Raw genomic sequence first — 25,243 nt, 5'->3', positions numbered from 1 at the left:
GGGTGGTGGTTAGGAGTGTGACTGGACTGGGCTGTTGAGAGGGAAAATTAAACCAAATAATGCTCCTCACAACTTCTAATAGTGCAATCGCTTTGCATGCAGACTGTGAAACTGGCCTGTAAGTTTAGTCACTTTTTTCTGTTTTGTTTTGAATGTTGAAAGGGTACACCTGTGATTTGATCCAAGCTGTACTCTGTGTGGAATAAGCAATCATTTTAAAAGATGATTTCTCTGGGTGGTGCAGGGATAAGTTCCTACCCAGTACCCACCAATTACGGAGACTGGTGTTCAATTCCTCCATGGTGCCTCCGGCTTGGCCCGGGTGCTCCAATGAGCACAATTGGCCATGTTAGTGGGTTGGAAGCCGGCAGGGGAGGGTGAGTTCTGTCGCTGCACTAGTGACTCCTACAGGTTGATCGGGGCACCTGTTCAGCAGGGAATGAAACTGGGAAGGATGAAAAGCGGCTGCCAGCTAGTGTATCAGAGGGAACGTGGTTGTCTACACCGATCCCAAGACCAACGGGTAGGGGTTGGCAGTGACTAAATTGGGGAGAATATGGGGGGAACGGGTGATCAAAAGAAACGGCAGTCATTGCACTTTTGTGCATGGTGGTTTTATTTGCAATGTACCTGTAGTGGACATCAGGCCTGGGTTAAAATGACAGAAATATTTTTTAATATTCACGTGCTGAAATTCACTCGCCAACTGGAGAAGAATATTCTGAAGGAATTCAATTTATGCACAATTGAGGTTTTAAAATTGGGAATTATTTTGTATTTTGCCCAGGACTGGAAGACAACAACAATCAGCATTTTGAGTAATTAACAGATTTGGGGTTGATTCACATTCAGTTCTAGTAATTCGGAAAGTGGGATTCTTTTTTTCAAATGCCATGTGAAAATGTATTTTTTTTACAAAATACAGTAATAATGTCCCTACAATACTTTACAAATTAAAACATTTTACCACATGTCTTTTTTTACAGTCAAACAATGGGGAATTTGTTCTGTTAATAAGCAAATTTAAGTTTACAATTTAATATCATTAAAAATTGAATTGACCCCCATCCTGATAAAGACAGACAGTCCTAGTGGAGCACTCAGAAAATGAAGGGATTCAGAATTTTATTTAAAATAAATATTTATAAATAGCATTTTAGTGAAGGATTCCCTCCCTTAATGTGTGACCAGACCTGATGCAACTGGAATTTAAAATAAAATGTTTCATATTGTTCTTGATTCTTCTGTCACTTTTTAATCACTTAATCACTTGCTCATATAATTACTGACTTTCAGCCATACTCCAAAATGTACCTGATTGTGATGAAAGCTTATAAAGACAGTTGGTTAAATAGTCATCAATCAATTCACAGAAAGGTAACCACAAAGGCTTTTCATATCCCCTCTTTTCTGTCTTTGTTCCACCTTTTCCACTGTGTCCTATCAGCTCTGACAGTGTTTCTGTTCCAGAAAGGTTGGTGTTTTTTAAAGGCTGGCCTGGTAAAGAATCCAGTCTTTGGGTACAGAACTAAATCGGTTCTCAAATTAAAATGATAGCCAGACAAAGCCTTCCCCAGGCCCCTATGACTTGATGATGTAGAAAAAATACATGATATCAGCTATCAGGATAGTATGTTGGTAGCTGAAGATTGTGTATCTTGACAGAACAGCCTTGCTGTTATCCCACTCAGTTGCAAAAGTAACTTCTAGTTTCTGTTTCTAAAAGTGGAAACATTGTTCTACAGTGTTCGATTATGGAAATTATTTCCTCTCTTTCTTTCCTAATTCCACACGCATGCACGCACGCATGCACACTCTGTCCTTTGCTGCTGTTAAAATGTTAAGCTGTGCCTCTTATTGGCCCACTATTTCAGTATCATTGCCATGGCCTAATGTAATAACAATCTCATTCACATTCATTGACCCACTATTTCAGTATCATTGCCCTGGCCTAATAACATAAACTCATTCACTTTCACGTTGTCTTTTATGGCTGACTATTAATGTATATGGGTGTGTCCCTTGCTGCTCCATAACACTAAAATGATTTCCTGTAGTGACTGACTTTGACAAGTATGATGGTACACAATGTCCTCGGTAGTGTCTGGATGTGACAGATCTGGCATCTGATGAAACTAAAGGCCAGTCCACACCAATGCAACTCCTTGTAACTCTTGCACCATGCAACTACTTGCAGTTGCAACCATTATCCCCAATGGCAGTAACTTTGCATTGGTGTGGACTGGCCTTAAAACTGATTGGTTGCAAGGAGTTGCGACTAGTTGCATTGGTGTGGTCTGGCCTTAAGATGAAGAAATTATTTTGTAGGACACTGGTTATTGGACACGTTGATTAAAATACATGTGCGAAAGCATGAAGATGTAAAAGTTAGATACGGTAAGTCTGTAGAGAGGGAAAACTGAAAGCAAATAATGCTCCCCGCAACTTCTAATAAAGCAATCACTTTGCATGTAGCCTGTGAAACTAAGTTCAGTCACTTTTTACATTTATGTTCAATGTTGAAAGGTTAGTGTATGCCTGTGATTTGATAGGAAGTCTGTTTTCATCACCTTGTTTTTTTAATACCCTTTATGTCTTTGTCGAATTGTATTTATTACGTTATATAATCCAATTTCTGGTGGTGTTTGAATCACCAGAATTACTTGACACAGTAGACTGACTGTCTGCATCCTTCTATCCACCACCATCCAGCAGCCAGATGTGACAGGTTCAGACAAGAAACCAACACATGCTTGAGTTATGCAACCTCTTGGCATGGACTCAACTGCAGCTGGTGGATGCATTTGTGAAAAAAAGTAATTTTACAGTTAGTACTAAACATAATGCAGTATGTGCTGAATGCAAGGATGCCCCGCCTAATTCAAATCTCCCTTTCTGCCTTAATGTTTTTTTTCCTTACTACATTTTCTTTTAACACTTTTTCTTCTAATAAAGTTGATTATTTTGTTTTGTTTTGTTGTAAAGCGACTTTGGGTACTAAGGAAAGCGCTATATAAATTTGATGTCATTATAATGCATGCAAAAGTTACCTCATACTAAACTGACAGCTGTCACAGGTTTTTTGTTTTCCAGCTGTGTCACAGCATGGGTCACAAGCTGTCACTTTCTAGGCCCTAGAATGACAGCTTGTAACCTGTCCTATGCTCAATACTGGAGGGATAGGGAGGGATAGTGTCAGAGGACTGTGAAATAACAGCAACATTCCATACAATAACATCTGCATAGAGAAGACAAGTAGAGTGAGAGGAAGCAGCAGTTTTATCTGTTTCCATTCTGTGTTTCTGTCTCCTTGACCTTATATGGGAATAAAGGAGTTGGTTGCTGCGAGCAAGCACAAAAAAAACACCCGATACGCATAACCGTACGGACGGTGCCGCGCGCCGAAAATAGCCGATCTGCAAGCCCACAGCACGTCCCTTCCGCCACGCTCTGTGGGCTTGCAGATCGGCGCGCGGCACCAGGTCGTACGGCGGCGTGTATTAAGTTAAAGGGCGGAAACGGCCTCGCGCGGTGACAGCTGGGAAACTTTGACTCAGTGGCCATGTCCGCTTATTATAAGCGATTTTGGGCTTCTTTTTCTGTAAAGTTGCTTGTAAAAAATGGGTAGTTGCGGTAATTCAGGCTTGTTCCCATATTTTGTATTTAAACCAGTGGTTCTCAAATATTTTCATGAAAATGCTTTGTGCCCGGGGGAAGGATTTGTGTTGTTAGAATGTGGTTAGCATAGAAAACATTCCAAACATTCCACATTTCATTGCAAGAGTTTTTGAAAATAGCAGATCTACAAGCTCGGCTGTGAGCTTGTAGATCTGCTATTTTTAAATAGCCAACCAATATAAAATTTAAAATGTTGGCTCATGTGGCATAAAGTTGCTTCTTTTGGGCTTGTTTTAGTAGACCTGGTTGCTTATTTCTCTCGCACAACCTGGCAACACTGACTTTGACTGAATCCAGGAAGAAGCAGAAAAAGAGCAGCAGTGAAGCCGCTCTGCACAACGCACGGTCCACTCCCACTGAAACACACACCCAAATCACTGCTCCACTCATTTTAGCAGGTAAGACGCATGTGTTCTGGTGTTTTCGCACGTTCTTTGTCACGATAATAACCCTTTCTAGTGAACGTGGAGGAATGTGGCGGTGAATTATCGAAGCAATTTGATGTTATAATAACAAAACAATGCGTCCGCGGCGCCGCCGCTCCCTGAACTGAATCATTCAGAAATGATTGGCAGAAATGAAAATGGGGGGGTTGACGCTGTAACGGGGTCACTTTAATGCGAAATATACCAAGACGTCCAATACACAACACAGTCAGCTGCTCGCTGACTGTGTAAACTTCATTTTTGTGCAGATAATAGTGCCAACATTAGCTAACAACACACACACACATACACACTCAGCCTGGGAGGGGTGTCTGTGCACAAATACAGGAAATGAAACAAGACGAGACAGAATGACAGCGATCATGTCTGTTTGGACTGAAAGACTGGACGTATATGTCTTCTCTAAGACTAATGAATGGCTCGTTGTGTTGATCACATCGCATTTGCCATTTAGTTCGTCAGCTCTGGCTGTTTTTTTGTCTTTTTTCCTAGCTATAGCCTAGCATCGTCCTCCTGTCTGTATCCCACAATCGCATTAGCATCATCGGCTTGTGAGTGGTTTGTTCGACCTGGGTCGAGAGACCATCCCACCGTGGAGGTGGATGGAGCTTTGGGAGAGGTTAGAACTTCATCTTCCCATCATGGCCTACTTTATGACCCGTTTGTATCACAAGAATATAGCTGTGTTGCCACTGCGGCGTCGACGCTCCCTTTATGTCTGAGAACTGGACGTCTGCCCTCTGGCTGTGTTGTGTTGGCAGAGGCACAAACCCCCACAGAACCAACCTACTGCAATTCCCCTGCACATTGACTGGTTGCATTGCATTGATGTGCCAAGCAGTGCCCTGTGCCATATGTTGTGAAAAGTAATTGCAAACGCAGGAGATATTGAAATGGAGGTGCCCCGTAGAGGTGAATTACAGTACTCAATATAAGTCTGGAGGGTCATGATACTGACAGGTTATGTAGAATGGATCGACCCAGCAGGGGCTTCTGAACATTTTCAGTTTGGGACTCACACAATTTGAGAAATGTACACATGTAGTAGCCCATTTGAATCTGATTAATTCTAACTTACTAGAATCAAATGTGTTACCTAAAGGTATAATGGTATGTTAGAATCTAGATAAATGGTGTACTCATCAGATGTTATGTGGGGAAACATCAGTAATATACCTGTTTACCTGACTGCCTGCAACCCATTTGGATCTTGTACAATAGTTTGAGAAACACATTAGCCTCTGTGTATTAATAGATATAGAACAGGTTATTACTTAGGCCTATCCCATGGCATGGGAGGCAAGACGTTTCTGACATGTGTCTATGGTCTACCTCTGAACTATGGAAATTATTTTTCATTTAATGGAGAGTTTGGAGACATCATTTTCCCTGTTGGTCAGCATTTTTCTAGGAGACGTGTCTACCACTCTGCTGCTATAAAGTGGACAAAATGTACTGTTGGATGTCGATTTGTCAGACCTCTAAATTGAGTGTGACAGAGTAGCCTGACCTGTGTGAGTCCAAATGTATCCCTTTTTCTATCAAGGTACAGCTTTTATCTTACTGCGAAATGCTTGAATGCTTCAAGGGTACGAATCCTGATTTCTAAACTAGTATACCTTTTTAAGGAATTTATGTAAGCATACACTCAAGTACTTGTTTACTGCTACACAGTCAAATCTTTAGTGATTTTTTTACTCTGAGTGTACAAATGGTCGTTCCATTCCTACACTCTGACTTAAATGAACACTCTGGGTTTTACTGTGTAGGCACTAGGCAGTGTCCATTACTCCTACTTACACCCTGACTGACCCGCCCTTTCTCAGTTGTCATACCTTAACTCGGGTAACAAGGGACTGAAGGGAGTGAACCAGGTGAACTCTGGTACTTGTAGGCATATCTCACTCACTGTTATGATGGGTACAATTACAGCTGGCCTAGTATTAGACAAAGGTAGAGGGTAGTTAGGGTGTGTGTACAGTACACTCACTGAGTTCTAATCTTACAGTTAAGTAGTTAACTAGTTAACTAGTTGATCCTAAACTTACACTCACTGTAAATTAGTTATCTATTCAACTTAGAATTAGCATTATGTAATATGTACAACTCATTTGTATGTTAACTTTTTATTTACTTCCCCTTTTTATATACACTGATGTCATGTGTCATGTATTCATAGCACATAGGTCTAAAGGCCTTTGCAGACAGGGTACGATTTAACCAGCAGTTTTAACCGCATGCGAAAAGACGCACAAATCGAACTGGGTTCGATTGAGAAAAAAAAACGCACCGCCGCAGCCGTTTGCCGCACTGCAAATTCGGAGCCGGTGTGCATGAGGTCATAGAGAACCATGCATTCTTTAAAAAAAAAATATTGTCCGTTTTTTCCATGCGAAAAATCACACCCTGTCTGCAAAGGCCTTAATTCAAATGTTCCTGAAGGCATGTGTCAGTAGCCTACACAGTATAATACTCAGTCTTAATTTACCTGTAGCACTGACAAGACAACTCAGACTTAAATGAACACTCAGGATTTTACAGTGTAAAAGCTTGAGTTGGGATTTAGTTCCTCCCTGCATGGGTTGATGGTCATTAGTGAGAGTAGTTTGATATGTGTGTATCCATTCAGTCGCAGCCAGGTGAAAGTACCCAAGGCGGTCTCAGTCACACAGGTAAAGGTGGTGTTGGGTTACTTAACTGGTGTCTTATGTAATGTCAGCCCAGTGAGGTCAGAGTAACCAGGTGTGTGTGTACCAGGTGTGACTCAGTTTGTACAATTCACAAGAGCTCACATTTATGATAATTTGAAAATGGCTGGCGGGGATGTTTTTTTATACCCCCTTTGATCTTACACTGTTAAATGGAAAAGAAAAAAAGAACAGACTCTTACAGGTCCATTTTTACACTCTCAGATACATTGAATTGGCACAAAGGATTTTGCAGTGATAATTCTTGGGATGAGGTGTCCAGACAAGTTGGTAGTCGTGAGGCAATGTGTTTGCAGCCACATTTTTACTGACAAACGTGTGTGTGTGTGTGTGCCCAAGAGGCACACCTGTGTCCTCTAAGAGTAAAATGAGTGGTTGTTGGATTTTTTTAGATGACATAGTTGGAATGACAGGAATAGTGTCTGTAGGAAAGGTCTGCACAACAATGCAGTCTCAACAAGTACACAGTAAAACCTCCACCCATATGTAATTCTGAGTGGAATTAACACTTAACATTTGACTGTGTAAATGCATTTCAACAGCAGGTCTTGACTTGCCTGCCTCCATTCCTCTTGTCATTATTACTCAAGTCAACCACTCATCAAAGAGGAACTCCTTATCCTGCTAGCATGAGTTCGATTCCTGTTTTGTCATTCAGTCACATCAGAGTAGTTTTCTTGAGCACTGTAAACAATATGACAGTTAAACTGTATAGTGTCAATATCTGACTGCCCTACTGTTAAAGTTATGTGCTAACATTTTGTGCCAACACAAATGTAGGATTTACCTCCTGTTGTATGGTTATTATCAATGCACTGCACTTCAGCATCAAACCATTATGACTCGTACAGTCTGAGAATTGACAAGTCGTGAACACCAGTCACCAATGCGCTATGGACCGGACGCTTGTAAATAGTTCCCACTGAGCTAGGTACAGTCATGTAAGAAAGATAGGACACCTCATGAAAACCTTTGTCTTGCATGTTTCAACATGGACATTTGATCTTTATTTTAACAATATTGAGAGATGGACTCTGTAATGTAACTAAACAAGTCATACTGAAATGTCTTATTCTTTGACTTAAAGTTAATAAGAAATACATCACTATATACATAACCACTTAAGCCCTATTTTATATAATGTGTACATACTACATTATGAACTATAACTATGATCTGTTATTTTCAAAACATCTTGGAAAAATCTACAAGTGTGACCAACAGGGGGATGCCAGGGTTTATGTGGTTAAAAAGGCAAAAAAAACGAATAAAGTCCACCACATCTGGTGCAAATGATCAGAACATCTTGTAGAGGATTTTGGAGGAGCCTGTCCTTTAAACTTCAGACATGAAATGTGGTTTGCACTTGGATAGCTGAATTGAGCATCACCCTGGTAAGGCCAGAAGAGCTTTCTGAGGCCTTCAGAAGGAAGGGTGTAGTCAGATGCATATGAGACTTTGAAGGGATTTAAAAGGATCTCCAAAGAATTAGAAATCAGCCATTCCTCTGCCTGAATTTTATTTTACAAGTGGAACGTTTAAAATGATTGCCATCGCCAGGTCAGGCTGTCCTAGCATTTTAACCCACAATAAAATCTTGAGTGTTCATTTAATTCTTGAGCGTGTACAAATGGATAAATGAACACAGAGGATTTTAGTGTCCCTCATCTTCTCCTGTCTTGTCTGTATTCCCAGGTATGGCAGAGTTGGCCAGTCTGGTGCAGCGGTTGGAGATAGCCGTGGGTCGTCTGGAGGCCGCGTCTGGCTCTGGTGGCAGCAGTGCTGGTGGATGTATGCCATTCTAAATACTAAACTGGTATTTTTGGGATGTTTGTCAACAGCCGGATGCTACTAGTAAATATTGTCTGTGGCTGCCTGAAAGGTTTAGCTGTTCAAGCTGCTATGGCTGCAGGTTAACAGCCAACTATTTACCTTCACAAAGAAGTTAAATTCATGTCTCCTTTCCTCGTCCAACTAGGTCATGCATTAGCCAGCTAACCCATTTACAGAGCAGCGGTACATGTTTACATTTGGGCTATAAGCTTAGCTAACAGCAGCGCTGAAAAATAAAGTCACTCATGAGGCAGAAATATAACAAACTGGAAAAGGGAGCCTCCACCAATTTACCTAGTATTTATTAGTACCTTAGACTTAGTATTTATTAGCAGAGTCTGTCTTTTGCATTTACTGGTGGCCTCCACCTTTTCCTTGTAAGCTATAAGCTTAACCCATGGGCTGGGTGCTGGTTTAAATAGTCACTATGTTGTGACTAGCCCTGCTAAGCTGAGTCACAGTCAACAGTGTTGCCAAAACTATATTTGAACACATTTTCCTTTTGTCAGCTGTTTCTACAGCTGTATTCTTGCACTTTCTGCTCTTGGATCAGCCAACAGATTTACAGCAGGAGAATAGTGGAATGGATAATTAAATGTAGTACCTATTCTGTTCTAACAGTAAAATCCTCAGTGTTAATTTAAGATGAGTGTAATAAGATTGTACAAATGTAATACACTCTGAGTTAAATTAACTTTGTATTCTGTCAGACCGCTCTAGGTGCCAAACATCACATCAGAGGCCAGCACTGCCAGTGTGTTTGTAGTTTGATAAAGTAGACTGTGGTTAATAAAACATGACTCATGAAACATGACTTTGTCCCTTGGTAATGTTTCTTCTTACTCCTTCCTTATGTCTGTCCAGCCGTATCAGCGTATGTGGAGGCGTATGATGACATCATCAAAGGTCCCGTGGCCCAGTACACCACCCTCAGCCAGCAGATTGGGGGTGACGTCCAGAAACATGTCAGTAAAACGTTTGAATAATGGCCACACATAATAATGAATGTATACAGTAAAATGAAATCCTTAGTGTTCATTGTACAAATTGAACCAAATGGATACGCGTCCCTTTGGTTCCATTTTTACATTCTCAGAGTTGCAAATGGGTAAATGAACACTGAGGATTTTATTGTGTACAGTCTTTGTGCATTGTGTATTTCTCTCTATGGTTCAGAGTCTACCCCCCCCCCTCTCTATTTCTCTCCATTTATCCCTGGTGCTTTCACTCTGTCGATCGCTTGCTTCGTCTGTGTGCCATTGGCTGGCTCTCCGTCTCACCAGTGGTGGAGTGTAAAAAAGTACATTTACTTGAGTACTGTAATTAACTAAATGTTTTGAGTATCTGTACTTTTACTTGAGTATTTGAAATGTAGCGGACTGAAAGTCGAGTATCAAAACAATACGAAGACAAATATTGTGCTTTTGAATCTACTACGTACATTTCCAGGAAGGTAAAAAGTACATGGCCTATAATGAAAATACAACCTTGTGATGTGACGCATTGTAGATCTGTTGTACCTGCTGTTTTCACTATTATTGATACTTATTAGAACATATCTTAGTCTTTTTTTATTTAGAAATGCATTGATACAAGAAAATGTACTTTGTAATTTGTTCTTTTGAATACCTATTTTTTTTTAAAGCAAGCAGCTACTACAGTACTTAACTCAAGTCCAATTTTGACAGAGCAACTTTCACTTGTAGCTGAGTAATATTTGAGCAGGAGTATCTATACTTTGACTGAAGTACTTCGGTTGAGTACCCTGTCCACCACTACGTCTCACCACTACTCTCCCTCTTCTTCTTCTCCAGGCGGAAATGATGAAGCAGGCGTTTTCCTGTCAGAGACAACTCCTTGTCACAGGCTCCAGCTCCCAGAAGCCCTCTGATGTGAGTGTAAATATGCATCGTAATCAATGAACCAGTAAACAACCCACTATTAGTAGGGATGAGTACCGTTCACCTTTGAATCGTTACGGTACAGTACTCGGTACCTGGGATACGGTACCTTTTTCTGTACCGTTTTCGGTACTTTTGATTTTATATTATTCACCCTTTTCTGTATTTTACACACCGTAATATTACGGCCGTCTTAAGACAGTGGTTCAGACATTATCATGTCAAGGACTGCCAAATTAATATCTATTAGGCTGCTGACCCCCATCTGAAAATATTTTGTGCCAGGGACCCCATACAAAAAATATTCAAAATGTGTCACATTTTGTCAAGATTTGTTTTGAAAATAGCAGACCCACAATCTTGTACTGTACATCTACTATTTCCAAATACATGTATAGGGTTAAAGTGGTTAAAGTGATTTTGATGCTGTATTAACACATTTTGCTGTGTTAAAACACAGCAAAATGTTTGTCTGCTATAGAATATACACATGTTCTTTTTACAGCTACAGAGCTATGGCTACTGTTGAAGGCTTATTATTGTTATTATATTCTTATCTTAGTTTTTATTATTATTATTGTCACCTCACAACATTGCATTTAGCTTCTTGTACCTGTGAGTAGTGACAACAAAACCTTGATTCTTAAACCTTACGTCACCACTGTATTCTTGAATGCGCTTCCATGTTGAACGTACATGCACGTTCCCGTCTCCCAACCATGACCGCCCGTCAATTCAACAGCATGCCAGGCTAACTTAAGGCCTGGCTAACTAAAACATGCTTAAAAGACACATGTAGCATACGCATACTGGGACTACCGTTTTTTGATACGATACAGAAAAAGCTAAGAATTGAGTTATTGCCCCTCATTCACACTTTCATCACACTGCTGCTTGGAATTGCTGCTCTGCAGCGAGTGGAGGGGGGAGATCAGTGATCACAGAAGAGGCTAGTGTGAGAGTAGATGTCGGCTCATGATAATAAACATTTAATCCTCCGAAGTTGTAGGCTATTTTCACATAAAGTAACGAGTATACGCGTCATTAAAATATCCCTAGCCTAACTGTAACGGATGCGACCGGCCACAGATGCGTTCAAACGTACCGAAACATGGTACCGTTTGTTTTTAAGTGTACCGGTACTCTGAAGTACCGACGTGATTCGGTCGGTACTATTAAAAGTACATCATTCGGTACGCAACCCTACCCTACTGATTAGAGCTGCGCCTGCAATCTTATCTTATTTGAATGAATAAAAAGTAATTTGTAACGAATCTGTATAGTATCAGTACAGCAGCAATCTGGGAACCCAGAGGGACCTTTTTTTTGTGTAGAAACAAGAACTCGGTTTGGCTCCTCCCCTTTCTTAGTCCACTTCCTCCCGGGTGCTTCTGTGTTTATTCCTACTGACAACAACACTACATGTTTAGGGCAGTGGTGCTGAGTGCTGACAGATTCTGCTGTTAGCAGAATCTGTCTTGAGAGATTAGTACAGCAGTGACTAACACTGTATAAATTAGGCACGTCCATTTCTGTCCTTCATGTCTCTGAAGTTCCGTTGTAAAGCGGTCTAATGTATTATTCTCTGTAGGCTGCGTTGACCACCCTCCTGCAGCCAGTGTCCAAAGTCATCCAGGATGTGCAGACGTTCCGAGAGAAGAACCGCACCTCGCCGTTCTTCAACCACCTCTCCGCTGTCAGCGAGAGTGTACCCGCGCTCGGCTGGGTCGCCATGGTGAGAGAGGGAGACCGAAAGGGAGTGGGTTTGGCACTGCCATCTGAATGCCTGCTGAGTGTGGTGAAGTTGGTTCCTGTGTGTGTGGATTCTTTGTGCATGCATGCATGCGTGTGGGTGGTTAAATGAGTGTGCAATAATCAGCAGAGACAAGCCTTTCTTTCATTCAGTCTGGTGAGTGAGACAGACAGTAGTTGAACAGAGCCTCACTGTTACTGGTGTTGTGGTTTTGATAATGATTAATGAACTTTAATGTAGTTGAATATTACATAACAGTATTTAATAGCAGTACTAGTAAACTAATAATACTAATAAAGTTGAACAACACATCCTTGAATCCTATAAAATCCTCAGTTTTAATTGAGTGTACACAGGTCCTTTGGTTCTATTTTTACACTCTAGAATAAGTCTTAAATAGCTCTATCGCCATAGCAATCATTGCTTTAGTGTTTGTTCATTACCAGGGTTCATTTCTCCAGCTCTGTAGTAAACAGAAAATATATTTTCAGGTCAGGATACCAATTCCATCCAGTCAGGAGAGAGAAGAGACAGGATACAGGATCAACAAGTCAAATTGGAAGTGATGAAACAAAACAATGAGCAGACAAAATTTAATCGCTATAAAACTGATAAGCTGATAAATGGTCTTACTGGGGCCGATAGATGGATAGATATTCTGGATTTTACAGTGAAAGGCAGAAATATAATCTGCCTCTGGAGCGATCTGATAGTCCAGTGCTTAGGGTGTACAGTATACCACAAGATCCCTGATCAGCGAGTCACCCGTTTGATTCCTGGTTGTCGGATCATTTGTTCTTTGTCATTCCCCTGCCATCTTCTCTGCAATTTCTTTTTTTTTAAAGATTTGTTTTTGGGCTATTATGCCTTTTTAATGATAGGACAGTAGACTGACAGGAAATGGGGAGAGAGATGGGGAGTGACACGCAGCAAAGGTCGTCGGGATCGGGATTCGACCCCGTGCGCTGTCAGGCTGGCATTGCAGCCTAGGGTGCCTGGACCGGCACGCCGCGGCTCAGGCCTTCTCTGCAATTTCTGTCTCCACTGGCGTCGGGTATCAAATAAAGGCTGAAAATGCCCCAAAATTACCCCCCCCCTGACCTGCTTCTTCTTCCTCGCTTGTTCCAGGCTCCTAAGCCAGGCCCCTATGTGAAAGAGATGCAGGACTCTGCCATGTTCTACACCAACCGTGTGCTTAAGGACTACAAGGAGAAGTAAGGAAGCTTATTGTGCATCTAGTCGGTAAAATACACCCTGACAGTGTTCAAATGTAAAAATTTAACTGAAAGTGTATGGGTCCATTTGGTTACATTTGTCCACACTCAGTTAAGTTTAAATGACAGGTAGTCTGTACTTTAAGAGGCAGAACCTTTCTGTCCCCATCTGTCTTCAATTCCCCCCAGCTATAACGTTGAAGCAGTTTTACTTACTCAGCATTGCCACATAAAGCCCAGCCATCATGTAGCGGTTATGCACTTTGGTGTATGCAGTGGTTAGGACTGACATCATAGCTTATGTACACGCCACTGTCGCACCGAGAAGGCTTGAGAAAATAATACGGTAGTGGCAAGTTACAGCTTACTTTTATGATTTATTGTACTAAAGTTGTCTTGCATTAATTTAGATGCATACGTACAGTAGCACAGACATCAGGGTTCAGTGGTTTCACGTTTGTGCCTTGTGTTGTAAATGTATTCAAAATAACTGATTATATTCCTTCAACTACAAGACCCTGGAGCTGACTACTCCATTGAGGGGCAGGATAGCAAACACAACTTGACCTCAGTTGTTGGTTTGGATTATTATTTAAACTATGTGTGAGGTTGTGTATCCATACTCTATAAACTCTGTGGGATGATTAATGGCCTGCTACTTGAGGGGCTGGTGGGAGGGACACAACAATTAACCGTTTTTAACCTGCAATTGACTATACAAAATTCCAGTGCAAAGGGACAATTAATAGATGCCACGGTTTCTTTCTACTTCCAGGGACAAGACGCATGTGGAGTGGGTGAAAGCCTATCTTTCCATCTGGACTCAGCTCCAGAACTACATCAAAGAGCACCACACTACGGGATTGTCCTGGAGCAAGAGTGTAAGCCTGTTTTTTGTGCCCTCTTGCCCTTCTTGTTACTCTATATCACACTCTTATCTAGTGTAATATATTTATTCATCAGATATCATACATGGAAAGCTACATTCAAATAAACCACGGTAAAAATGTCTTCACCACCTCAGGGTCCTGTAGCCTCTGCCTCTGCGGCTCCTCCTGGTGGATGCCCCCCTCCCCCTCCCCCTGGGCCCCCTCCTCCCCCCATGGCCCTCGGCGAGTCATCGGGTGGTGGCAGTGCCGGCGGCCCTGAGACTCGCAATGAACTGTTTGCCTCCATCAACAAGGGAGCTGACATTACCAAGGGTAGGTAGCACAGATGATCTCACACCCACCGGCTGTCAACTTCTGGCACCCGTTTGTGTTTGTAAACCTTGCTTGTAGGCCTGTTATAGCGCCACCAGCAGGTCTAATTTAGCAAACCACATTTTTGGAACAAAGTGCCTCAAATCATGAATGAGTGTCCGATTGCCATGAAAGGCCTGAGAAGAAATGGCACCCTTTTCACATTGGCCTATTATAGCGCCACCAGGAAGCCATAATAACCTACCTGACCTGGCGGAGACTTGTGCTCCGAGGAGCACTTTTTCTAGTTTTTGATCTTTTCCCCCCCTTTTCTGCCTGCTCAATTTATTCTGTCAAATCCCAACTCCCATTATACTGTGTTTGAATGTTCGTTTACCCACCTGTACCTTGCCATGCCTGCTGTATACAGGAATATTATGCTCTCACACTACACTATGCAGCAGATTTTACATGATTAAATATATAAGCTACTGATAATTACCACTATCCTTTTTATCATGCTAGAAAGTCTCCAGTTTATTTCTTTCATGATGGTGATTAATTGTCACTGGAGTTAGATTGTGTGCATTTGACCAATGAAAGATGTATTCATCTCTGTCTCCATTCTGTCCACCCCCCAGGCTTAAAGCATGTATCCCACGACCAGATGACTCACAAGAATCCAGGCCTGAGGACCGCGGGTAGTGCGCCGGTCCGCACCGGACCCAAACCCTTCACCGCCTCCCCCCGCCCCGCTGCCGCAGCTACCCCCACCCGCACGCTGCCCCCTGTGTTGGAGCTAGACGGAAAGAAGTGGAAAGTGGTGCGTCAATCACCTGTCAACCAAATAAAATCGAAATATGTTTTTTTCTTTTTTTACGACAAACTCCAGAAACTATGCAACAATGCAAATGAATGTAAATATGTTTTGGAAAATGTATTTCCTAACTATAATGAAATTGTTAGGATTTGGCATGGAACACATTCCATGCCAGAATTTAATATCATAATGTACTCACCAGTGCCAGCGATTTATTGTTGTTTTTTTGTTTTTTTCACCTCTCCACAGACCTCGCTAAATACCTTAAGATCGCGCGTTAAACTGTTTGTAGACACACAGGGTAGCTGTGTGAGTGGCCCAGAGAAGAAATTTTCAATCGGCGACATTCCATTTTGCAGTAGTCGCTGTTTCTATTAAACAGCGTTCAGCGCGGAGAAAAACAACACCAAGATAATGGCGGGTTAGCGGAAGCTTTAGAGCGGCGGTGGATGGGAACGAAAATCTTCGATTGACATTCATTTCCGTTTCCGGTGTGCTACAATGAAATGTGTCGCGGCGAGAGAGGCCTACAATGAAATGTGTCACTGCGAGGAAAAAGACCACTTCGCGTAGATCTACGCGACTGGCACGCTGCGCAATTATTTAGGTTTGCGTAGAACTACGCGATTGGCACGCAATGTGTTCATGCACTTGTGAAAACGTTCGTTTAAAAGATTTTGATTATTTTAAGGGCACTCGGGTGGCGCAGTGGTAAAGTCCCTGCCCACCACCACGGAGGTTGTGGGTTCGAAATCCACCGTGGTGCATCTGGCTTTGTCGGGCGTCTATACGAACACAATTTGCCTGTGTTCGGGGGAGGGAAGCCGGGAGGGTGATATTGGTCATTGCACGTAATCCTGCGGGCTGGGGCGGCACCTGTCAGCGGGGAGTGTTGGACGGGAGGAGTAGCGCAAAGGCTCTATGTCCTCCTGGTGGGAGCTCCTCACTGGCAGGTGAGTCAGCAGTGACAACACAGAAATGTGTGTGGGAAGGAATCGATTGGCATAATGACTAAATTGGGAAGAAAAGGGGGTAAAACAAATTGGCTACTAGAAATGTTTAATAAAAAGATTTAGATTGTTTTCTACTTTTACACCATACACATCCGGGACTTCTAACTAAACTAGGTAAACTAGCCATTCATCATACTTTCACTGCATGCAGAGTCAGACATACAGATGGTATCTATGGTAGATTACCATACATACCGTACCCAGACGGTAACTGTACGTTACAACTTTTCCATGCTGTACTTCCTGTTCTCCCCTTGATGGAAGGATGGAGGATGGTGGTTGCTCTGATGTGACATCCTCAGTTTTGTGGCTTTTGCTCTGATGTGACCTCCTCAGTTTTGTGGCTTTTGCTCTGATATGACCTCCTCAGTTTTGTGGCTTTTGGTCTGATGTGACCGCCTGAGTATTGTGAGTCTTTTTAAATTTGTTGATGTAGCTGACCCTGAGAAACTTGGGCATGAGTCACGGAGACTGAACAAGCCCTTGTTTGATACCAGTGCTGTTTATAGTCAAACCCTTTTATGGTAACTGCCGTTCCCATCCTCTTTTTAAATCTCACCCGTGCCACCACTAACGTTCCTCTCCTCTACACTTTACCCCCCTTCATTCCTTCCCACTGTAGGAGAACCAGGAGGGAGCCCAGAATTTGGTGATCAGTGACACAGAGCTGAAGCAGGTGGTCTATGCCTTCAAGTGCAACAACAGCACACTGAACGTCAAGGGCAAGATCAACTCAATCACTATAGGTAAGAATCTCGGGGAAAATGACTAAACCCAGGTCAGTTGAACTCAATTCTCAGGCTTTTAAGGCTTGGAGGATAAGAGCTTGTGCTTCAGTTTGACAAATAAATAATTCTGATAATTCCTAATCCGGGGTGAGGAGGACTCAAATAGGCTCTTATCAGTCCCTGTTTATTTCCGTTCTTGTTTTAACCACCGTATTTTTTTTAGCTAGGGTCCTGTTTATGATTGAACCATAGTAGGTCGATAACTGGCCAATAGAGACCCCAAGTGGTTGGAAGAGTCATTGACGTAAAAGACACCCATAAGTACTGTAATGTATTTGGGTCACACTACTAAAGTAGTTAGTGACCTTTAGCATTTTATAGACATTAGAGACTTAAACCCAGGTAAAGTTTGCATTCTGAGACATAAACCCAGGTAGAGTTTGTGCAATGTGTTGATCTGTATGATGTGCTTTTTTCTATGTTAGACAACTGTAAGAAACTGGGCCTGGTGTTTGATGACGTGGTGGGCATCGTAGACATCATCAACTGCAGAGACGTCAAGGTTCAGGTGTGTGTGTGTGTGTGTCCTGAAAACTCAGATGTTTACAAATTAGTAGTTAGTAACCTGAGTTTATTTATTTCATTTAAATTTGTATTTGCATTGCATTTCTTGTTTTAGGTGTTAGGCAAGGTCCCTACCATGTCCATCAACAAGACGGACGGTTGCCATGTCTACCTGAGCAAGGACTCACTGAAGTGTGAAATCGTCAGTGCCAAGAGCTCAGAGATGAACATTCTGGTACCCAACAAAGATGGAGAATTTGTGAGTGTCTACCCGGAAGGGCAGAATTTTGTTAGTTTTGTTGCTTTTTTGTTTTTAGTAGCTGTACTTTGCATGCAGAGCATGTAACAAAGCTGAAGGCACGTTTTTTCCATGTTGTGCACAAGGTTTTCAATTGCCTTTTTTATTACAGTGATGAGGTGATTAATTTCCTCCTTATCGTAGTTGACTTAACATATATTGTTTCTTCCGTCAGACGGAGATCCCTGTTCCTGAGCAGTTTAAGACTGTCTGGGATGGAAGCAAGCTCGTCACCACAGCATCAGAAATTGCCGCATAGAGGCAGCACATGAAACGGCCTCCCCTCTCTCAACACCACCCGCCACCTTTTGCAAATACCTGACTGATCGACCGGCTGACCATCCAGCTAACTCTCACAATGTAGACTTGAGATTCGGACCTCACCATCTCTCTCTCCTTCCTCCCTATATCAGCCAACCACAGCTTAAGCTGTTCCTTCTATCAGCCAATGAGAGGACTGCTTGCTTGATCTGGAGCATTCCTCCAGCCAATTGCAGGGAGCAGCTTGTCATTTGAATTGGTGTTTCCATGGCCAGTGAGCACTCGTCACAAGCATTTATAAAATGAGGTTTGCCAACAACTGGTATGTTCATTTTTTTTTTACCTATCCAGAAAATCCTCTCCTAAATTTACCATATAGATTTAATAACATTAGTCAACATGGTGAGTGTGAGATAAAGCACTATTGTTAATGTTTTTTGACTACTCATGACAACACTGTAGCAATCAATCTAAACTAGCAGGTTTAACCAATCAAGTTATTTTGGTTTACAATGAGATTTTTTTTTCTTCAATAGGGGTCCAATAGGTTTGTTCATTATATGCAATCCAACGTCAAAGCACATGTACTACAAACCAAGCTCTTATACTGTACATAGTGTTGACTGTAACGGTGTTATTAACATTCTTTGGTGATAACAAACGAGTTAAGTGCACGGTCACTCCGTTTAATTCTCATAATGTGCTGAACCTGAACAAAAGGTAATGTTGAATGAGGCAAAGAAAAAAAGATCATTCCATGTATCACTGACCTCAGAACTCACGCATAGGACATTCCCTTGAATATTATATAAAAAAAACACAATAAAAAAAAAACATTCCATGGATGGAGGCATGAAAAGATAAAGCCAGGCAAAGAAATCAAGAGACGGCATGTGACCTCAAGTGAATGGCTCCTTTGTTTTGATACAAACTGGAAGTAAAAAGAAAACGGCAGAGAGAACGATGACAATGTATATGAATGAATCATTGGCAGTTATGCCCCCCCCCACACCTTAATTGGAAATATCTGCCGTTATGAACTGTACAGATTAGGGTTAGTAATGAAGTCTTGCACATAAGTCCTATCATCATAATCATCACCTCTTCACTTTCACACCAAGCCCCATCTTCACTTGTTTCTCTTTGGTTATCTTATGCTCTTGTAGCCATCAAGCTATTAGCTGGTTTTCTTTTTGTACCATCTGTCTGTTTCCATCATCTTTTACATCTTAATTTGGGTCCAGAATAACAATTCTGCTCATTAGTGCTGGTGGAGACTTCATTAAAAATGTTGCAATAAAATCATGAATTTGTGCTGTTATTTTTCCTGAAGGGAAGGAATGTGTCTGCCCTTGATTAGATACAATTGTTTTTTTTTGTTTTCAATGTTTTGTTGCAAATAATTGCCTTGACATGTTTTTGTTAGCATGTAATTTTCTTTATTGCAAAAATACAATATCCCAAAACATATCCCAGAACCAGTTCCAAGAGAACACATGAGAACCTTTATTAACATCAGCATTGGTACACAGTAGAATAACAGTCAAAATAGCTAAAATCAATACATGGCATCAAAATAAAAACGCATCAGCAGCAAAGGTTGAACATGCCACAAGTGATCAGTGCAGCAGGGAGAAAAGTTAGTGCATGGTTACCCCAATTATATTAAACAAAGGTTAATTCCCAGAGATGACATTCATCAATTGGTATTTGAGTTCTATAATGCTTCTCTAAATGATTAATTAATGAACGCCAGGTTTTTATGTACAGGAGTGGTCAACCAGTAAAATGTTTCTAGCGCAGTAAAGGCAGTAGATTAGCATTGAACCACTCTTTGGAGAACTGCAGGTGGTCTCCGGGACTGGCAAGAAATGCCAGCTTTCCAACCTTGTCCATCGCTGCCAGCCCCAGACGATCCTGGATAAAGACAATGGGTAAGATCAGTTGTTTCACCTTTAACCATTATATAGGCTATCATTTGTTGACTTGTTGATTCAAAATGCATCGTGATGTGTTGTCAACTTATAGATCTGCTATTTTCACTGAATGTTCACAATTGACAGTCATTTCTTGGGGACCAATCCTGTAACCGCTCATCAACTTGACAGCTTTCCTAGCTAACCTGACACTGAAATTCAACATTCAAACATACAAAACATGTTGTCTAAGTTGTTACAATAAATTTGCCAAATCTGAGCAACCATGATGTTGACACTGAACTACCCATTAATATTACAGGTGTATAGCTTAAGATTAAAAATATATAATTGAACATTAGAATGAAACTTTGTTTTTGACCTACTGTATGACTGCATTGAGTCTCAATACTTTCACCATCAACTAAATTATATGACTATATGTAATAGCACATTTTGCTTTGCAAAATGTTGAGGTTTACCTCTTTGTAGAGAATGCTTTCTTGAAGGGTTTCAGTCTCTTTGGCCTGGCCTGTTTTCAGGAAGCCAAACCACTAGAGAAAACAGGAAGTCAACTATGAGGTGGTTCTGTTCAGCTTCATTACATTTGTCATAGAGACATACACAAACGTCTTGTTTGTGGTCAATGGTATTTCAGATGAGGAAATGATTTTTACCAGTTTCTATACCAAATTACCATAGTCACGTGTGCCTGTGAATAACACTGAAATTGTGAGAATGTATTCAATGTAGTGCAAGGTCCCCACCTCAGAATCTACTGGATCCACAACACTGTCCTGCAGAAATTTCACCATAACAAACTTGTCCAACAACTGGAGGTTCTTCTTGTAAGTCTCATTCACAAACTAGAAATACAAAAATGTAGAAAGTATTTGAAAGGAATTCTGCAAATCAGATGACAGTAAAACAAATGTGTAAACCACATTTACAATGAACCTATTAAGGGCTGAGACCCTGACACTTTAAAAAGAAAATCCCTGTTTAATAACACTGCTGCATAGAATATTGGGAAAATATGTATATTCAAATTAAAAAAAAGTTTTAATGTTTGACAGGGACAATACAAAACAATGTATGAAGTTATAAAAACAAACAAGATATGTTTTATTAGATCCGAGCACTCGATACATTGTTTTTTGTACTGTTTGTCAAAAAAAAAAAGTATAATCGAATATATTCGAATATCATTTCTGAGGAAAGTTGACAGTCCTAGGACCTATGCGTGTGAAAAGAATAGGGCAGTGTTTTGCCTATAGATATTGCTTGCATATGTTGCTTGACTTTTTCTAGACCTTAATCTTTAAGAGTGAATTTTATATTTGATGCAAACTTTGCATGTGGTAGAGTACACAATGAGCTAACAATTCAATAAAACAGTCAGTCCCATACTGACCCTCTCCTGATTGATGTCGGCCAGGAAAAGACTGTGCTTCTTGTACAGGTCATCATTGAGAGGGTCGTGCCAGTACTGTGCCTGCACCAGGCTGGTGATAAAATCACAATGAGTCGGTAAAATATCTGATTACACACCAATTATGGTGATAGGGGTCAAGTGACACAAGTCAATATTACTAAAGTTGTGCTAAAGATAAATAAACAATGCTGCAAAAGCAAATTGCTGACAAACAATAATGCAAAGACGGGCCAAACGAGAGGTAGGGAGGGAGAGTGAGATGGACACAGCAAAGGAAAACTCACTGTTTTTGCATCATTCCAGAGTATGCTTCAGCATTGAGGGCTTTACGAATCCAGTCGCAGATATGGGAGCTCTCTCCTGGACACCTTGGAAGACCATACACTCCTTTGGAATGGATGAAGAAAGCAAAAGTTAATAAATAATAAATAAAAACATTTCTATATTATGTAATTTGGGCTATATTAATGTAGTGTGTAGTCATATCTGGCCTTTTACAGGATTGATGTGCTGGAATAAATCTGTTTTTAAGCATTTAGTTATGTGTGCAAGTCCTATATTTCTTTACACTGCACTTAGTTTTTTGGTGTGCAAGTGTTTGCCAAAGAATTCTGGAATTATTAATTTATGTAAAGTATTATCTGATTGACAGTTTTCCCCCAAAGGAACTGATCACATAATGGATGTCACTGTGATGTTACCTTGTTGCTGGCCACCAACTGAGATCAGGGTTTTCATTGGTGGAGAGGGACAGCGCTGGGCCACAGCCCTCCTGGAAGGAGAGGTAAGATCATAGCAAGCTTCCTCATTCTGTCACTACTGAGGCAAATGCTATAAACCAAGAAAGAACCTAACGTCTTTCTCTAAATACTTGAATCCACTTGTGATGTCGCTCACATCATGAACTCTATGCGTCTCATGCACCCAACAGCATGACAGTACATGTCATCATACACACCTCATACTAAAGGACTGCAATGGAAACACACTTTTTTCGTTATCCTGTTGATTATGGTGGATCAGATGTATGTGTCACACATGATTTTATGTCATGATCAATAAAGACCTCAATCAATCAGTCCAACTAGTATCACACTCTCTTAACGAAAAACACGCCATGTCCACACCAAGAGTCACTTACAGAAATTGTCCCCCCTGTGAGAAACCCATGGCATTGTAGCCACCGTTTAGCTTGGGGTCCTTGGCCAGCTGGCTGCATACCATGGACACCTGATCATTCACATCTGAAAAGAAGCCATTCTCTGTGTCCTGGAAAAGAGGAATTTGTTAAATAAAAGGAAAATTTAAAAAGGAGCTGTCTGGAGCAAAGGAAAGACAAAATATCTGATCTGATATATGTGAAGAGTTAATAACGAACACTCACTATCTATATAATGACGTCAATAGTTCAAAATGTGTGATATCATTTATCATTCCAGAGTGAGGTGGATTTTGTTGTTTAGACAATCAATTAAACAAATTTTAAGTGGGTGAGCTTTATGCTATGTGTGTAGTAGTGTGTACCTGGATAATATTGTCACCAATCATTAACGACAGCACGTAAATCCCAGGAACCTCCTCTTCTACCATCTTCTTAATGAACCCCATACTGAGAGGGTTGCAACAACTGTCACCTAATTAGCAAAACAATTATATGCATGGTTTATTTTGACGAAGATGTCACTTACTCATTCAAGTACAAGCAGCAAAATACTGATGGCACTTGTTCTGCAAAAAAATTGCTAACATAACAATTCAATTGTAGTCCACATGAGAATTAGCTGGTGCCCTTGCTTAGTGGTTTTGATCTCTGCTGGTGCCAGTAAAACAGATTAACAAGGCTTCAGTTCAACTACTGTAACAACTACCCACTTGCATAACCTGCTGAACAACATGCACACTGTCAAACAGTCAGACAAATGACAAAAAATCCCTTCACGATCAATAATTTTCATCATCTGATTATTTAGCACAATTCCTTACCCATCCCATGCCACAAGACCAGTGGCAATGAGCCATTGCTGGATTTGTGAATGGGGATCCCAGCAACCAGCAGTGGACAAGACAGGAGGAGAAACTGCAGTACTGTTGTCATCTTGGAGCCTAAAAACAAAGCCAATAGTATTTCATTACATTACATTACATTACGGTCATTTAGCAGACACTTTTATCCAAAGCGACTTACAATAAGTGTATTCAACATAGGTAGGGAACGAAAACTACTAATCACCAGAAGTTTTAAGTACATTTCCTGCAAAAACAAGCAACCAAGAGTATACCTAGCGCTAAGGTAAAAGTGCAATATATCAGCTACCTACTTTCTTAAACAGATGAGACAAAAAATGGCAAAATCAAATGAGCACGAGCTAAAACAAATAAGTGTATCGACTAAACAAGATCCAATAAAACAATACAAAAATAAAACAAGAGTTCGTACAACTAGTTAACAACAAGTAGGCCAGGCAAAGAGGAAGGATAGTGTTTTCATGTTAGTTTGTGAGGGAGAAAAGGAGAAGTCAGTCTGGTGATGTTGTATGTCATGAGATGATCATAGATCAGTTTTATTGTCACTTCCACAATACACACTAGGCATACAGGGGAGCAAAATACCGTTCTCCGCAACTCATGGTGCCTAATGTCAATTGTCACATTTAAAACTAATACACATTAAAAAGAAACAAAGCTATTTAACAACATTAAAAAGTAGAGAGAGAGCAGACAAAATTAGTTTAAAAAAAAGTGCTGATGCATTCAAAGTGCTATATAAATAAACAATAGATCAATGTATTTTCTCGAGTCTGACTCAAAGGTCAGACTCGAGAAAATACATCTGTGATAGTCTTGATCTGAGCTAAGCTAGATCTGAGTTTTCAACAATAAGACAAAACAAAAAAATATATAGTAAGTATACCAAAAGTGAAATCTAACCTTAATGCGCCATAAAGACCCTGATCAGGAAGTAGCTGCAAGAGGCTAGGCTACACCCTTCTGACCGTACGTGTATAAATGTATCTAAATGTGTAATATATTCAATGTGTGAGATTAGATCACTAGAGTATACATGCCGGCCCAAGGTCTTTAAATATGATATAATTTTAATGGGGAGGGAAATCATCACTTACCGTCCAACTCCATCCACTTCAGTCCTCCTTGTTATTCTGCACTGCATTGGTTGTTGTCACGTGATAACGTTTCAGTGCTGCTAACCAATCATACGCAGGGGGGGGGAAACGTCATCGTCAGCAGGGTTGCCATGGCCACTTACTATAAGCGACTTTCGGCTTGTTTTTCTGTAAAGTTGCGTGGTTAGTTGCGGGTTGCGGTTTTTTGGGCTAGTTTCTAAAGTGTAGTTGCTTATTTGGGCTCAATTGTTTTATATTAACACTTTGTTGTTTAAACCTGTGGTTTACACCTGTGGTTTAAAGAACATTTTGATGTCAAGGAGTCAAGGACCCCCAGATGAAATGTATTTGTCCACGGAACCCCATTTGAGA

General features: G+C 40.9%; 2 protein-coding genes across 3 annotated transcripts; one reads left to right on the top strand and one right to left on the bottom strand.

Annotated features, from left to right (window-relative positions):
- Positions 1 to 3,971: 3,971 nt before the first annotated feature.
- On the top strand, positions 3,972 to 19,703 carry cap1 (CAP, adenylate cyclase-associated protein 1 (yeast)). The gene is made up of 13 exons (XM_084080954.1): positions 3,972 to 4,076; positions 8,528 to 8,623; positions 9,530 to 9,630; positions 10,480 to 10,557; positions 12,158 to 12,301; positions 13,448 to 13,533; positions 14,309 to 14,414; positions 14,558 to 14,735; positions 15,356 to 15,537; positions 17,170 to 17,293; positions 17,761 to 17,843; positions 17,955 to 18,098; positions 18,313 to 19,703. The coding sequence occupies exons 2-13, from the start codon at positions 8,530 to 8,532 to the stop codon at positions 18,394 to 18,396; spliced, it is 1,404 nt and encodes a 467-aa protein (XP_083937080.1). The 5' UTR covers positions 3,972 to 4,076; positions 8,528 to 8,529; the 3' UTR covers positions 18,397 to 19,703.
- ppt1 (palmitoyl-protein thioesterase 1 (ceroid-lipofuscinosis, neuronal 1, infantile)) lies at positions 18,841 to 24,958 on the bottom strand. 2 transcript variants are annotated; one of them, XM_084080955.1, is made up of 10 exons: positions 24,872 to 24,958; positions 23,733 to 23,852; positions 23,274 to 23,383; positions 22,891 to 23,018; positions 22,451 to 22,521; positions 22,034 to 22,136; positions 21,729 to 21,819; positions 21,082 to 21,180; positions 20,797 to 20,868; positions 18,841 to 20,315 (listed from the first exon to the last, which is right to left on the bottom strand). In XM_084080955.1, the coding sequence occupies exons 1-10, from the start codon at positions 24,882 to 24,884 to the stop codon at positions 20,193 to 20,195; spliced, it is 930 nt and encodes a 309-aa protein (XP_083937081.1). In that variant the 5' UTR covers positions 24,885 to 24,958; the 3' UTR covers positions 18,841 to 20,192. The 2 variants fall into 2 exon arrangements, with proteins under 2 accessions (XP_083937081.1, XP_083937082.1); XM_084080956.1 differs by lacking the exon at positions 24,872 to 24,958 and adding an exon at positions 24,678 to 24,812.
- Between the last annotated feature and the right edge of the window lie 285 nt (positions 24,959 to 25,243).

This window comes from Gymnoscopelus microlampas (assembly GCF_963454915.1).
Source record: "Gymnoscopelus microlampas genome assembly, chromosome: 15".
Taxonomy (NCBI): Eukaryota; Metazoa; Chordata; class Actinopteri; order Myctophiformes; family Myctophidae; genus Gymnoscopelus; species Gymnoscopelus microlampas.
This window is presented reverse-complemented; position numbering and strand designations above follow the sequence as displayed.

Bases quoted from the DNA above. Each gene is read 5' to 3' on its own strand.
- cap1 (XM_084080954.1), top strand. From the start codon at position 8,530: ATGGCAGAGTTGGCCAGTCTGGTGCAGCGGTTGGAGATAGCCGTGGGT. The intron at 8,624-9,529 runs GTATGCCATTCT...ATGTCTGTCCAG, and splicing joins TGGCAGCAGTGCTGGTGGAT to CCGTATCAGCGTATGTGGAG. The intron at 14,415-14,557 runs GTAAGCCTGTTT...TCACCACCTCAG, and splicing joins GATTGTCCTGGAGCAAGAGT to GGTCCTGTAGCCTCTGCCTC.
- ppt1 (XM_084080955.1), bottom strand. The intron at 21,820-22,033 runs GTGAGTTTTCCT...TTTTATCACCAG, and splicing joins TCTGGAATGATGCAAAAACA to CCTGGTGCAGGCACAGTACT. The intron at 20,316-20,796 runs GTAAACCTCAAC...GTCTTTATCCAG, and splicing joins AAAGCATTCTCTACAAAGAG to GATCGTCTGGGGCTGGCAGC.